Source organism: Medicago sativa, chromosome 6 (assembly GCF_051527215.1).
Source record: "Medicago sativa cultivar Bolivia chromosome 6, Bolivia_mono, whole genome shotgun sequence".
Taxonomy (NCBI): Eukaryota; Viridiplantae; Streptophyta; class Magnoliopsida; order Fabales; family Fabaceae; genus Medicago; species Medicago sativa.
Window position 1 is genome coordinate 65,032,742 of NC_140754.1, and position 15,453 is coordinate 65,048,194.

At 35.4% G+C, this 15,453-nt stretch overlaps 1 protein-coding gene across 2 annotated transcripts; it reads left to right on the forward strand.

Annotated features, from left to right (window-relative positions):
• The first annotated feature begins 2,287 nt into the window (after positions 1-2,287).
• LOC146916335 (uncharacterized) lies at positions 2,288-8,713 on the forward strand. Of its 2 annotated transcripts, XM_085718472.1 has the most exons (4): positions 2,289-4,223; positions 5,031-5,207; positions 7,879-7,964; positions 8,224-8,713. In XM_085718472.1, the coding sequence occupies exon 1, from the start codon at positions 3,187-3,189 to the stop codon at positions 4,216-4,218; it is 1,032 nt and encodes a 343-aa protein (XP_085574598.1). In that variant the 5' UTR covers positions 2,289-3,186; the 3' UTR covers positions 4,219-4,223; positions 5,031-5,207; positions 7,879-7,964; positions 8,224-8,713. The 2 variants fall into 2 exon arrangements, with proteins under 2 accessions (XP_085574599.1, XP_085574598.1); XM_085718473.1 differs by having other exon boundaries at positions 2,288-5,207.
• Positions 8,714-15,453: the final 6,740 nt, after the last annotated feature.

The following is a 15,453-nucleotide window of genomic DNA, read 5'->3' on the forward strand; positions in this document are numbered from 1 at the left end:
AAGGGTACGTAGGCAAGGAATCAAAATTCCTTCAATTCAAATAAAATAAAAATTCAAACACTTTCTTCTCCCTCCAATTCTTCACTTAGTAAACTCTTAGGTGTAAATATCACTTTCAAATAGCATTTAAAAATAAAGCGCACGCGTAGAAAATAAAGACGGTTCCTACAGGATACTATAGTCGTTATGGGTGCCTAACACCTTCTCGTAGCGAAAACAACTCCCGGACCTCGATTCTCAAGGGTTTTGCTTGTTTTTTCCCTTCCCCAGAAAAAATGAGATATCACCGGTTAAAAAGGTTCAAACGTAATCAATGTTTGACACCCGAAAACCAAGATAAACCAGCTGGCGACTTCACTGGGGATTTTCGAGAGTTACGCCTAGTCTTTATTTCCACGCTTGCGCTTCGTTTTTACTTGCTTCTTTTACTTGCTTCCTTATGTGAATAAATGTTTAATTTCTTGCAAACGTGTGGGGTGAGAATATCAAAAGTCCTACACCCGGGCTGAGTGAACTTAGGATTTAGGAGGGATATAATTTCTTTCTTGCAGATCAATTTTTTTTATCTTTCAGCATGATTTATGGTAATATGAACAATTTGTCTGTCTAGAAACCAGATGCAATTTTCCCCAAACAAATATTTTGTTGGTGTAAGTAATTGAAAAGCCAACATTAGAACTTGCAAGTGGATAACAATTAAGGTTCAAAGTTTGTCGTGGTCCCTCTCTTACCCTGGTTTTGAATCATGCGGGGTTCTTGGTATTTTAATCTAATTAGAGGTCAATTAGATTAAAATGCGAGATACGGTGAAGAGGGAGGGCGGTTGAAGGATGGGGGGAACCAATTCGATGTGGTGGAGGATGATGTGTGGTATTCGAGGTGGTGTGGGGTTTGAAGTGGGGAGTTGGTTTGAGGATAATGTCCGTAGGGTGGTTGGTGGCGGCGCTGACACTTACTTTTGGTTAGATAATTGGGTGGGGGGAGTGCCGTTGCGAGTGCGATTCCCTCGCCTCTTTGATCTTGCTCTAAACAAAGGGGTGACGGTTAGGGAGATGGCCTCGAGAGGGTGGGAGGTTGGAGGTGGGACTTGGGAGTGGAGGAGACGTCTTTTGGCGTGTGAAGAGGATTCCATCACGGAATTCTCGTCCTTGCTGTCTAATGTTGTTTTGCAGGAATCTTCATTTGACAGGCGGCGGTGGACTCTTGACCCTATTAATGGTTATTCTGTTAAGGGCACTTATAAGTTTCTCACGATGTCTGACACAACACTGGAGAATGATCTTTATGATGCAGCTTGGTTGAAACAAGTTCCGCTAAAGGTTTCCGTGTTCGTTTGGCGACTACTACGTAACAGACTCCCCACTAAAGATAATCTTCTTCATAGACGAGTACTTCATCATGATGACATTCATTGTATAGGCGGTTGTGGCCATCCAGAGACTATGGATCACCTTTTCTTTCGGTGTGACATTTTTGTCAGCTTGTGGTATCTTGTGTACCAGTGGATCAGTATCAATTTCACACCTCCAGAGTCCGTTCGTGATCACTTTCATCAGTTTAGCCATTTGGCGGGTTTACCGCGGGTTACTCATTCTTTCCTCCAAGTGATCTGGCACGCATGCTGTTGGGTTGTTTGGAAGGAACGAAACAATAGAATTTTTTCAGAGAAGGCTCATGATTTGGTGAATTTATTCGATAGTGTTAAGTTTATGTCTTTTTCTTAGTTGAAAGCTAAAATGCTCAATATCGCTTTCAGTTATACTGACTGATGGCGACACCCTTTGTTTTGTATGGGTGTTAGGACTAGCTTTTTCCTCTTTTGTTTGTGGTGTTTTTGTATTGGAAACAGACTGTAACTTTGTATTTTGAAGGGTGATTCTCTTTTGCACACCTTGTGCGAGATGGGTTACCCTTGGTGATTTAATTCCATTTTGATTTTTACGAGAGAGAATTAATTTATATTTTCAACATAACATTTATTTATTTATTGTTGATTAAAGGAAAAAGTAAAATAAATAAGATTATATTGGGAAATAAATAATACTTCATATGTTTTAAAAATATGCGACTTTTTTTGTAGAAAAAAAAAATGCTACTTTTATTTGAGAACATTGGGAATATAATTGAAAATATCAAACGAGTATTATAAAAATGAATAAAAAAAACTATGTTAGTTTAACTCAGTTTGCAGGGATATGCATTGTTATATGTAGAAACGATGGTTCGAACCTTTGACATCCCACTTATTCACCTTAAAAAATGTGAATTCTAAGGGTTAGTACAAAGGGTTGTGTCAGTAAGGATTTGCTAGTTACTAGTAGTAGTAGCAGCCTCCCAAAAATCACTTCACAAAATACAATTCCTATTACGCAATCTCTATGAAACAAATTACAAGAAAACAAATCAACACTGTAACTTCTTTGTGATGTGCTGGTGAACTTGGATACTCCAATTTACTGCAAATCTCACTACAAACAATCATCGTGATTTCATTCTGTAACTTTTTTGTGATGCGCCGGTCGACAGACGGACAAAGATAGCGTCGGCGACGACTGAAGAAACTGCAAATCTTAGAACTCAGTTTGAATCCTTCTAATCAGTTAGTTCATCTTTGAGCAATGTTGAAGAACAGGTTCATTTCTTACTCTTACAATTTTCTCATTCCATCGATTCAGACTTCTTTCTCTCACTCTCTTCATCCATTTATTCTTAAATCCAATGATTTTGATGTTAACGATGATGTTTCTTCATTCCATCGAATGCTTCGTATGCGTCCCACCCCATCCATTACATTGTTAAGAATAACAACAACCATTACACCACTGCCATCTCCCTTTCTCATCAATTGGAATTTCATGGAATTACACCAAGTATTGTTACTTTGAGTATATTGATCAATTGTTACTCCCACCTAGGTGAATTGAATTTTGCCTTTTCTATATTTGCTAAGATTCTCAAATTAGGTCATCACCCCACAACCATAACCTTCAATACACTTATCAATGGTATGTGTCTTAATGGTAAAGTCAAGGAAGCTTTGCACTTTCACGATCATGTGCTTGCACGTGGATTTCACTTGAACCAGGTTAGCTACAGGACTTTGATCAATGTAAAATCGGGGAAACAAGAGCGTCCTTGCAAATATTGAAAAAGATTGAAGGGAAATTGGTCAACACCGATGTAGAAATGTATAGCATAATCATAGATAGTTTGTGTAAAGAGAAATTGGTGACTGAGGCTTATGAGTTATATTCTCAAATGATTGTAAAGAAAATTTATCCCAATGTTGTTACTTTGAGCTCTCTAATATATGGATTTTGCATCGTTGGTCGACAGAAAGAAGCATTTGGTTTGTTCCATGAAATGCTATTGACAAACATCCTCCCAGATGTTTATACTTTTAACATATTGGTTGATGTTCTTTGTAAGGAAGGAAAGATCAAAGAAGCTAAAAATGTGATAGCTGTGATGATGAAAGAAGGTGTGGAACCTGATATTGTTACATATAATACATTAATGGACGGGTATTGCCTGGTTAATGAAGTGAATAAGGCAAAACATGTATTCAACATCATAGGAAAAATGAAAGTGAGACCTATTGTTAACAGCTACAATATCATTATTAATGGATTATGTAAGATTAAAATGGTTGATGAAGCCTTGAATCTCTTCACAGAAATGCATTGCGAACCCAATACAGTAACTTACAACTCTCTTATTGATGGTTTGTGCAAATCTGGTAAAGTTTCTGATGCTTGGAAGCTTCTTGATAAGATGCGTGATAGAGGCCAACCTCCCAATGTAATCACTTACACTTCCTTATTACATGCTTTATGTAAAAACCATCATGTTGACAAGGCAATTGCATTGATCAACAATTTGAAAGACCAAGGCATTCAACCAGATATACAGACATACAATACACTTATTGATGGATTATGCAAACAAAGAAGGCTTAAGGACGCACAACTGATTTTTCAGGATCTTTTGACTAAAGGCTACAATGTAACAACCTGGACATATAGTATTATGATCAATGGTCTTTGTTTAGAGGGCTTATTTGATGAAGCTATGACCCTGCTGTCAAAAATGGAAGACAGTGGTTGCATTCCAGATGCTGTAACTTATCAAACAATTATCTGTGCTCTCTTTAAAAATGATGAGAATGATAAGGCAGAGAAACTTTTACGTGAAATGATTGCCCGAGGTCTACTATAAGAAAAGTACTAGTTAAGATTATTTCTTGTTACTTAGTAGGTTACTTTGAATTTCGATGACAACGATTGAATCCTAATTATTCGTTTTAATTTTTTCTTAATGGTTACATATACAAATGATGATCAACTACACAATGACCTCACTATCACCTTAGTTTTAATTTGAAATTATGTGTTTTTATTTTTTAAATAAATATTTTTTCTTTCTAATGTACTGTCATTTTTTCTTCATATAGTTGTAATATTTTTCTTTTCATTCATTTGTTATTTTTTGTGTTTTAACTCAAAAATCAAATAGAAACTAATATGGTTATTCTTTGGTCATTCTTTCTGATCTTTGGCTGGTGTTTGTCGTGTTCATAAAATCATGTTTTAGACTGGTACAGTTTTCTGTGGTTGAGTCAGGTACAAGTTGTGCCACTGTCGTTTGAAAAATTGGATGGGGTCCTCCTTTTTCTTCTTCTCTAGTGTTGGTAGCATGGGTCTGATACACTTTCATATTTTTGTGCTATCTTGAATATGGTACAAGGTACATGACTCATTGGTGTAGTCATACAATAGCAATATAACAATGTGTGGATGTATAAGGAATATAGGCAAAATCCATTCTCTGTTGTGTTTTCTCTGTTGTATAGTTCTTGCGGGTATATTTACTTATTGAAAGTTATAGAACAAAATTCATTCTTCAACTCTTTGGATTATCTATATCTAATGTTTTGGTGATTTTGTGTTACATGTTTTAAATTGGAATCTAAATCTTATAGGAACTACTTTTAGATAGTGTGTAAACATGTTTTCAAATGATGATTTCAGTCACAGCAATGTGAATTTTACTTTGTCAATTAAAGTTACGGATGAAAAGCTATGATATAAGCTGTGAGTAAATTCAGTAAGCAAAATGTTCCTGAGCTCACAAGAGCAGCACAACCACTTACATGGAACCAACACGTAGAATATGTGATCCATATTGAAGGATTTGTGGATTTTCAGGTATTTTTTCGTGACCTTATTTCATGTTGCATGATGTTGAATTTTGTTCAAAATGCCGTTATTGAAATTAAAACATAAAAAGTGTATTGTTTTATTGTTATTATTTGATTGAGAACTGAAAAAGAATCCGAAACAAACATAAAACAATGAAGGAAAACTATATCAATGATTGAAGACTGATGCCAGTTAGATTTCTCATCAGTTTAGCATAACGAATACATAGCAAATTATTATTCTTTCTCAGTTTTCAGGACTCTCTTCCTGCAAAACGAAAAGTAAGAATGTTCAACAGATTTTAGCGTTTCCAGTAAAATGGACAATCAGAAATTAGATGCAATTTGCATCAAAACATATTTACTTGGGTTAAGTAATTGAAATTGGACAGCAGTTAAGGTTCCAATATTCTCATGTTCTCTCTCTCACCCTAGCTTTGAATTCAGTAGGATTCTTTGGATCTCAATCTAATTAACAAAGGACGTAACTCATGACAGATTGATCAACTTATTTCATCTGATCATTGAGTTCCAAACAATTTTATGACAGAAAAATAGTATACAATATCATAGTTATGATTACTTGAGGTTTATTTTCATTTTTATTATTTTGTATGCCTTTCTTTAGAGCTAAATGATGATAACAAATTGTATCTGCATAAGAACCTCCACATTTTATAAACTCCATTTTAGAAACATTTACGCACAAAATGAACATTAAATACTGTTTTAGAAACACTACTTATTTTTTGATTATATGTGAAAATGGTAAAAGGAGCTTCTGATAGAGAGGGACAAAGGTAGGTAGTATTATACAACTGAACATACTGTGTATAATAAGCGTTAAAGTTTCAGGTAAAAGCATAAGCACTAGGAAAAAGGACCATGCCACAGTTAACCTTTATTCTAGCTTTGTATATGTCAGCTATTTAAAGCCATATAAAATTTGTCTTATAATTATTTCAACATGAGTACACAATGCATTCTTTTTTGTTCCCATGATTCTAGTAAAATCTAGAGTGTTACTATAAATATTGTGCAGCCCTTTAGCTCGACACTAATTCGCTGTACCTAAACCTCTATATAGAGGTTTAGAAAATAGCTCGACACTAATTCACCGTTTTGTTATCTGTTACAATGAATTCAGAAATAACTTATCATTTTTCTGTGCACATTTTCTCACACTCTCACCTATTACAAATTCTAATAGGCTATCTTACTGTAGTTTGCCAAATAAGTTACCTCTCTACTATTCAGAAGGCTTCCAAATAACCTGATTACGACCAAAAAAAGTTGGTATTATCCTTGAGTTTGGCTTTGAACAACTAATAGGAGATGATTATTGAATGTATGACCCAGAAGGTAAGAACAAGGACGCAGCGAAGAAGATAACTCGGTAAGTAGCAAATTTGTAGCTGACACATTACCAACCTTTGAGGGAAATGACCTAATACTAGTGCAGCCGTAGGTCATCATCCTAACACAAAACATTTACCGGCTGACTTCTAAACTATAGAGAATACTCCTGTGTAGGAGGAAATAGCTCCTTTGTGTATCCTATTTCTTTGAATCGATAAAATCTATGGGCGAATAGTTTTGTTTCCCTGGTGATAAAATTTATGTGGATCCCACCACTTTATCTATGACCCATTTCCAAAGTATGGGGGCCACAATAATTTTACCTAATAAGAGTTGAGTGTTAGAGAGAGTGTCGAAAAGAAAGTGTTTCTACCACTCCTCTTAGCAATAAAGGTCTACCTTGCAGTGTTGACCAACAAGCGTTGGGATTTGTTTGAATTGACGAATTTGAGTTTATCTATTGGCATAAACACTTGCGAGATTATTTCGGAGAGTTTTTGAAATAGGTGATGACATGTCTATAAATTGTTTTCAAGTTATTTCCATAAGCTCTCGATCAGCTTATGACTTATATGAAAGCAGTTTTTGGTTTTGGTGGTGAATTTGGTTGCAATTATGGTGCCTAATTTTGCTGATTTTCTTTCACTTGTTGGAAGCAGTGTGTGTATTGTTCTTGGCTTTGTGTTTTCTGCTTTGTTTCATTATATGGTTTTCAAGGAGGAGTTGGGTTTGAGTGCATGGTTTCAGATGAGGCAATTTTTGAAACTCAGTCTATGTTTTTTCTAACTACACTGCTTGTGTTTCTCATTTGTGAAACCATGTTCTTATTCTTAGAAAAAACTTAAAAGTTATCAACACCAAATAAGTGTTTTGTTCTGTCAGGAGAATAAAAAACTGTTGTGTTCATATAGAAAACAATTCGTTTCGTAAAGCTTAACAGCTTCATTTTGTAAAGATTGATCAGTTCGGATTCTACAGAACCCTATTCATCGAACCTTAAACCAGTCTGTTCAGACAAACTGTGAACAATTGGGTTTAGCAAAACTGATTCTGATTTCTGTTCCGTTTACTTCTTGAATTGAACCATAAACAGTCCTAATTTGTGTACTAAAAGTTCCTTGCAACACTTTGATGAATTTCCAATCTTGTTGCCAATTAATTAGAAGGCTGACAAATAAATTTTGATAGCAATATTCCAAAGTTTAACTGAAATGAATTTCTTGTTGTAGATTTACCTGACGGTTTTACAAGCTGATTGTGTACACATTTTAATACAAATTACAATTAGTTAGCTGCCTGAAGTGTGGTAACCTTTGCAGGTGGTTTGCATATAGGGAGTTGACGTTGGAATAGACTGCCTGCCTCCTGAAAGTAACGTGGCCAGATCTAGCAACAATTACGGCAGGTATTAGGAAACGTGCATGGAGAAGAGTTAGAAACTGATTGTTCTCTGTTATTTTGAGCATTTTTCTTGAAATTCCTTTTTCAGACCAATCAATGAGCTCCATTACAAAAAAAAAGTAGGTGTGTTAGGTGAATGTAACCATTAGAACGGAAGTGGCTGATATATTGTTGAAAACGATTAATGTTGTCCTTTTTTATTGAATTTAAACTGATAAGTGCTATGATTTTGTTAGAGGCTGATTGGTCATTCTTTTCTGTAGCTGATACTAGCACTTCTTCGAAGAAGTTAGCATTGCCTTTTTCACTTCACAATGACCCAGCAAATGCATGGTCCCTCATGTCCTCTCAACCTTCTTTTGGATCACCAAAGGTTGTCAATAAGGTGTGCTATAGCGGCAGCATAGCGTAGCAGAACGATAGGTGGATGCTATTGAAAGTTCGTAGTGGAGCAGTCAGTTATAGCATCTAAATGAGAGTTGTTTTTGGTTTTAACAGCTGCTAAAAACCTTTGTTTAATTAACCATTTTAATTTTAATTTTAATGTTTAGTTCCTTTAAGCTTTAGCTGTTTAAACTTGTTTGTTTTCTTGACCTTTTTTGGGTATTATTTTAATTTTTTTAGCTATATTAATAATTTAATGTGTATAGAAAAATGTGATTATCGATTGAGCCGATAATTTAATGTGTATAAACCTTGTAGTGGAATGTGATTAACCGTTGATTGGAATGAAGAAGTTCAATTGAAAAGAAAGAACAATTTTATTTAAAGAATGAGAATTTCCTACAAATGTTTCTCCTTGTACAATAAGGTGTTGCTTTATTTGTATATGTTTACAATATTGAATGATTCCCCTCTATCCATGCATCATCTTATTTGTACATGATATATTCTCTAACTAATCTGAACTAGGGGTGTTCAAAACCGAACCAACCCAATAGAAAAACCGCAAACCAAACCAATCCAAACCGAAACCGCAAAAAACCGCACTTGGTTCGGATGAATTCGGATGACTTTTGCACTGAACCGCGCGGTTCGGTTCGGTTTGTGGTTTGCATCTCAGCAACCAAACCAAACCAAACCGCAAGAATAATGAATATTACTTAAATATGTACTAGCCTAATTACATAGCTCAAGAATAATCTCTTTTGATTCGATTTTTCCATCGTTGCACCATCTGGTTCGATTATAATTCCTTTCCATCTCTTTCAATTCATTTCCAATGATGAATTAGTTTTCTTTACTTCCCAATAATTTGTTTCATGCTTATGTTTCTTCTTAATTTTAGGTTACAATTTACCACTGGACCTAAAAATTCCACTGCTGTTTGTTTGAAAGATGGGAAGGTGTTGAGAAAGCTTTGGGGAGATGAAGATACTGACAGCACACTAGAACCTGAAGACATTGAGGTTTTTCCTCCTGATGCAGATAAGTTTTTAGCCACTTCTTTAGAGATAGGCAAGTTTACAAAACCTGGCAGGAAGTCTAGAAAACATAAGAGTCCTAATGAAAAAGGTTCTGGTGGCATCACAAGTAGTGAGCACATCCAAACTCGATCCAAAAAGGGTGTAATTAAGAGCAATCCCAAATATGTTTGAGTCTTGGGATGTTTCATTTTACCTTTTGCCTTTTGATTAGATTGCATATGTCTTGATTGATTCCCCTCCCTCCTGGTTTGTTTGGGAGGGTTTTTGTTTGTTTTGATGTTTTGGATTTTTTCTTGTATGAGGTTCAGGCATCACCTGGCCACATCACCTTGTGTTCCTTTGGTTTTTGCCTTCATGTAATGTACTACCTCAATAGCCACCAATGCATTGTCAAGGATGGACCTTCCGGGCACAAATGCAAACTGGTTCACCGAAATACATTTGTCTAGCACAGACTTTAATCTATTTGCCACTGGGTTACCTACTTACCTTGAACTGGGTTAAACTTACATCACCCTATGCTTTTATTTATCTAAAATAAACGAGACAGCAGTAGTAGGTAGTTACCACCATAGTTTTAAAACTCGACTAGGCTGGGGTACTGGGTCACTGAGTTAATGGTCAAACCACTGGGTCACTGGTTGAACCGCATGACTGAACCGGATTAAATCGAATAACTCGGCTAGATGACTCGGCCTTACGAATAACTATATTAAATCAAATTGAACCAATGACTCGGCCACTTAAAAACTAAAAAACTGACATGTATTGTGTATATTAATATTTGTATAGCTATATTTTTCGACAATAGTTTTTATTTTACATATATATTAATATTAATATAATTTGTAGATTTTCTAAAAAATATACGGTGTCTATATATTTTTTTGGGGGAGAGATGTTGTTATTATTATTATTGTGTAATATTATATTTAATAATAATGTGCTCTTTTTAAAAAGAAAAAAAACGATGTGATCTTTCTTCCTAATTTTTTTTTACTATTAAAAATGATGTGCCCTTTAAAAAAAATGATGTAAAAGGAAAAAATGCAGAATAGTATTCGTACATATATATATATATATATATATATATATATATATATATATATATATATATATATATATATATATATATATATATTATATTTCACTAGTTTGACACAAACATGTTGAGGCTGCGGTGGTCAAGTATCCTGATGCTCTTTGGTGTACATGGTTTGATTCCTATAGGCTAGGCTCCAACCTTTTAGGGTCTTGTTAACGAGTGCCTCCGGGGCACTCTTTAAGCATCCTAAATTTGGAAATTATTCTTTCAAAAAGTCAACTATTACAATTTCCAATGCATTCATTACATAACTTTTCATATAAAACTTACCATTTAAAGTGCTTAAAGAGTGCCCCGGGGGCACTCGTTAACATTTCCCTTTTAAATTCATGATTTTTCTACAAAACTATGCATTTAATGTTAGATCGGATTGACTCGAAACCCGACCGAGTTACCGGTTCTGGCCGGTTTTAACCAAGTCTCACCGGTTCACACTGGTCTATGTAACACCCATACTAGATGTATCTAGAAAGTCTAGCATGTGCGTTAGTTTAATACTGGATACATTAAATATTTACAACATAAAAGCTTCGAATGAATATCGTATACAACAAATGCGTTCGTACACTAAGATTATAACTCAACTTTTCTAAAATATGATAAAGGCATCCTTGAATATCCATATCATGTTGCAGCTGGTACGAACGAACACTTGCTGAAACATCCATCCGGCTACTAGCTTGCTAATCCATTCTGATATCTGAAACAAATAAGGATTGGGATGAGACATAATGTCTCAGTGAGTTCCACCTAACCCTAGGCTATAAGCAACCACGGGGGAAACCTACGGTCACCACGTGCCTACAATACAACCTGCTGGTTGATTATACGTGTGTGGGGACTTGCTTACTTAGACGGCTGTGCTTGCTAGGGTGTGTGGGGACTTACGTGTCATGGCGGTCAAGGGGAATCTAATACCGCAATGCCAAGATACGCTCTATGCATCAAAGCTCTCATAAACTTCTATCATGACACGATTCTAAACCGGACGATTAGGGGAAACCTAAGATCGTCTCCGACATATCTTTCTTTACTTACTTCTACTGGCTTAATATGTTGTATCTACAACATATCACCTCTTATCACCAAAGTGATTCTTGCTATCTTACTACTTCTTGACGATCTACGCCAAGTCTCTACTTGTTCTTAACGATCTACATCAAGGCTCTATAAAATACATATACATGTTTATCAAATATGCATAGTCAGCTTCATTGATTATGTTAGCGTGTAACAACAACATTATCTGAGTTCATTTTTCGGATTAGTCCTGGGTGGAGTAACCCCGGAAGTTAATCCCTTACTACCGGTGAAATGCCTAGCTATGGCGTACCGGACTCCCTTAGTGGTGTGCGGGTCCCTTACGGCTTGCCTGTTCCCCTCGGAGAACCCCTTGAATCCATCCTAGGAAGGATTATAAGAGACACGACACCTACTCTTACTTAATGGTCTTGACCATATATAATTCTTGTCTTAAGACTTGCTTAAACTTTCTTGTGAATATGATATTAATCGCATCACATCTTTAACAAAATCTTGGTCTGATGCATGTATGAAGGTTAAACCTAATCATACTATCTCTTTTACCTCGGATCCTTAAACGATCCCACTAGAGGTAAACTATATGCTTGCTTAACTTACTTTGTGAATAGATATCTAATCGATTCACGTCTTGCCATACTCGTATGGCACTTAGCTCTTATGTGAAGGTGATATTCTATATCACTTCGCGTCTTATCAATCATATTACTAATGCATAGCATTCTATTTCTTTCTAACTATTCTAGTTCTTGACAAGCTATGTCAAGGCTCTACTTCATTCCCTTCCTGAATGATTAACTTTCTACCCGATTCCTGTTGTACTATTCTCTCATTTGCCATGCTATGTTAACATTGTCAAATACTTGCTTCTTTCTCAGGATAACTTTTCTAAATATTATCAAATAGGAACCTTGGTTTGAGGGGTTTACTTCTATAAAAGACTGCTCAAAGAAAACCGTTGGAAAAGATGACAAAGCTGCCGAAAGTGAGCGAACCGTGTGTGACCACACAGTCTGCTCACCATGACGAGCAACTTTACTGGGGAGGCGAGTACCTACTCGCCATGGCGAGTAGGAGGCGAGCAGATCATGTGTTCTGTTGCTTGTGCTCGCTGTGGCGAGTACTAGCTCGCCGTGGCGAGTTGTGACAGTCCAGAACCCCAAAAATGGTATTTTTGACCCAAAAACCTCAAAACCAAGTGTCTCTATGCATTTTATGACTCTAGTGGTCATAGAAAACATGTAAAACATCTTTATAGCAAGTATTCACATGGTTAGCAAGCATGTCATGAGAAGGGGTAACTAAACTCTTATGTAAAATCCCTAGAAATCATAGTTATCTTACACAAGTAAAACACATAATCCCAAGGGTGGAGAACTAACTAAGGAACTCACCTAATCATGATGTGAACTTGATTCCCAAGCTTCCAAGCCCAAGCAAACAAAACCCTAGCTTAATCCACTTGCATCCTTAGCTCAAACCATTCAATCTTGTTGTTCTTACTTGCAAACCACGCACCATGATTCTTGCTAGCTCTTCTCCATTCCAACTCAAAGCTTCCTTCACCAAAACCCTAACTCTTGGTTCTTTCCTTGTGATGATAGAGTTGAAGAACAAGCTATTATGAAGCTTCCACTTGTTCCTTGAACTTAAAAGTACCATAACATAAGCTTAATCTTTGAGAGGAATAAGTTTTGGAAGATTGATGAAGAGGAGATGAGAGATGGAGGCGTGGGAGTAGAGAGAGAAGGGGGAGAAGCTCCCAAATTCAACCCTAGAGAGAGAAAGTGAAAAGATTATGAATATATTTTGGTACCAACATCTATAAATATCTCTTATTCGTGCAATTACCAAAATACCCCTTTCCTTAAGCGTGTTAAATCTGACACTGATACTTAATCCGTAATAAACTGACATTACGTAATAAATATTCTCCATACTTACTTTCCTTGAATTTTATCCTCTGGCATGATTGACTGATAATATTCCGATACCGACTGACGAGATATTATAGTCTAATTACATGACCGATCCTAAAGGTGGCTCGACTCGGCCTAACCATTGGTTCACGGTCGGACCGGTTCGACTGGCCGATCCGAGCCGAGTTTTAAAACTATGGTTACCACTGGTGTGGAATTCTCATGAGTTTAAACCAAGCTTGAACTAGAGCTACATTTATAGCACCGAAATATCATATTAAAAGTGTGTCCGAGAAACGGTGTCTAACACATGTCGGTGTTCGACACAAACACATGTAGTTTCATTTAATTATTCCACTTTCTCAGATTATTATCGGTGTTGACCTATCTATGTCGTCTCTAGTGACCGTATCTACGTAAGTTTTCCATGGTTAGCTACCCTGGTTGAGGTGCAAAACTTTTGTGCTGGCTATAATATCAACTGTGCCATGAAATTTGATCCCAAAATAGAATGTTGACCCTTTGCAGCATTCCATCATCTCCCAAAGTAGAATGTTGACCCTTTGCAGCACAAACAAATGTACAAGATATATCACGAGGCACCAGCACTAAGGGTGCGTTTGATTTGCTAAAAAATGAAGGACAAGACATGACAACTACAGTTGTACAATGTTTGATTTGTAAAACTGTTTCCGGGACAGGACAAACTGGAGGCAAGGGATATGACAAAAACAAAAATTTGTGTCCTTCACTAAACCACAACAGAACTTTTTCTCTGATGTAGAAGTTATCTAAAATACAAAAATAGTTTTTTGTCCACAAAAAAAATCAATATGATCTTATCCAAATATAAGCAGTTTAGTTTGGATCGTTTTTTGGATATCCAAAATGTAACACGTAACTTTTTTAATTAATATTAGACAAACACGACAAAAATAATAGGTTTGATAAATCTATAAATATATTAAAAGATTAACATTAAAGATTGAAAGTGAGTGATTACGTTTGAAACATGTGAAATACTCCCTCCGTCCCTTAATGTAACATCCCTTTGCTTTTTTTCACATTTCTTAAGAAAAGTTGTCAATGTAATTATTATGTCTGTTTTGTGTGTTATATTACCACATTGTCCTTTGTTTGTATATGTATTAAATTTGACTTTTAAATTTCAAGATAAGTTAGTAGTATTAATTAGGGATATGTTTAGGAAAATAATAATAAATGCATCTAGTAATTTGAAAATGTGTTTAAATTTAGGGACAAAAATAATGTCAAATGGGTGGTTAGATATAGGGATGGAGGGAGTACTATTAAATTATTGTAATACAAAATATTAAAAACCAACGGACAATAGAATAATGAAATATATAATAAGTCAATGAAGGTTGGACCAATTAGTAAGTAAGGAGTTGATTAACATGCAAGGTTGTGGGTTCAACTCGTGTTACCGATGCGACAATCTCTTTGATGGATGATTTGTAAATACCTTTATAAGCACTCTTTTGATTCTTAAAACCTGTCTTGACCCTTTCGATCCTCAAAATTCAGCTTACCTAAATTTATTATTAAAAAAATGACATATATATAGACCAAATACCTCTTTTGGTCCTTTAAGTTTGACAAAATTGTCGGGTTAGTCCTTTAAGTTTTACATAGGTCCGTCCTTTAAGTTGTTAATTTATTACACCATTACCCTTTTAAGGATCTGTTTAAAACTTAAAAACTTCAAATAGGTGTATTAAATTAACAACTCAAAGGACCTACTTGAAAGTTAAAAAACTTAAAACTAATCAGGTATTCTTGTCAAACTTAAAGGACTAAAAATGGTATTTGTCCTATGTAAGACTAATAAATATAAAAAATATAAAATCATTTTGAAAATTCTTCAAATTATCAACCAAACAATGAAATTCAACTCAAATTATTTGAATTCCCTCAAAACATTACATTATCTCAAAACATTCACATTCAAAAATATTCGACTCTTGACCTTGTCTCTTC

Coding starts and splice junctions, on each gene's coding strand:
- LOC146916335 (XM_085718473.1), top strand. CDS start 3,187: ATGTATAGCATAATCATAGATAGTTTGTGTAAAGAGAAATTGGTGACT.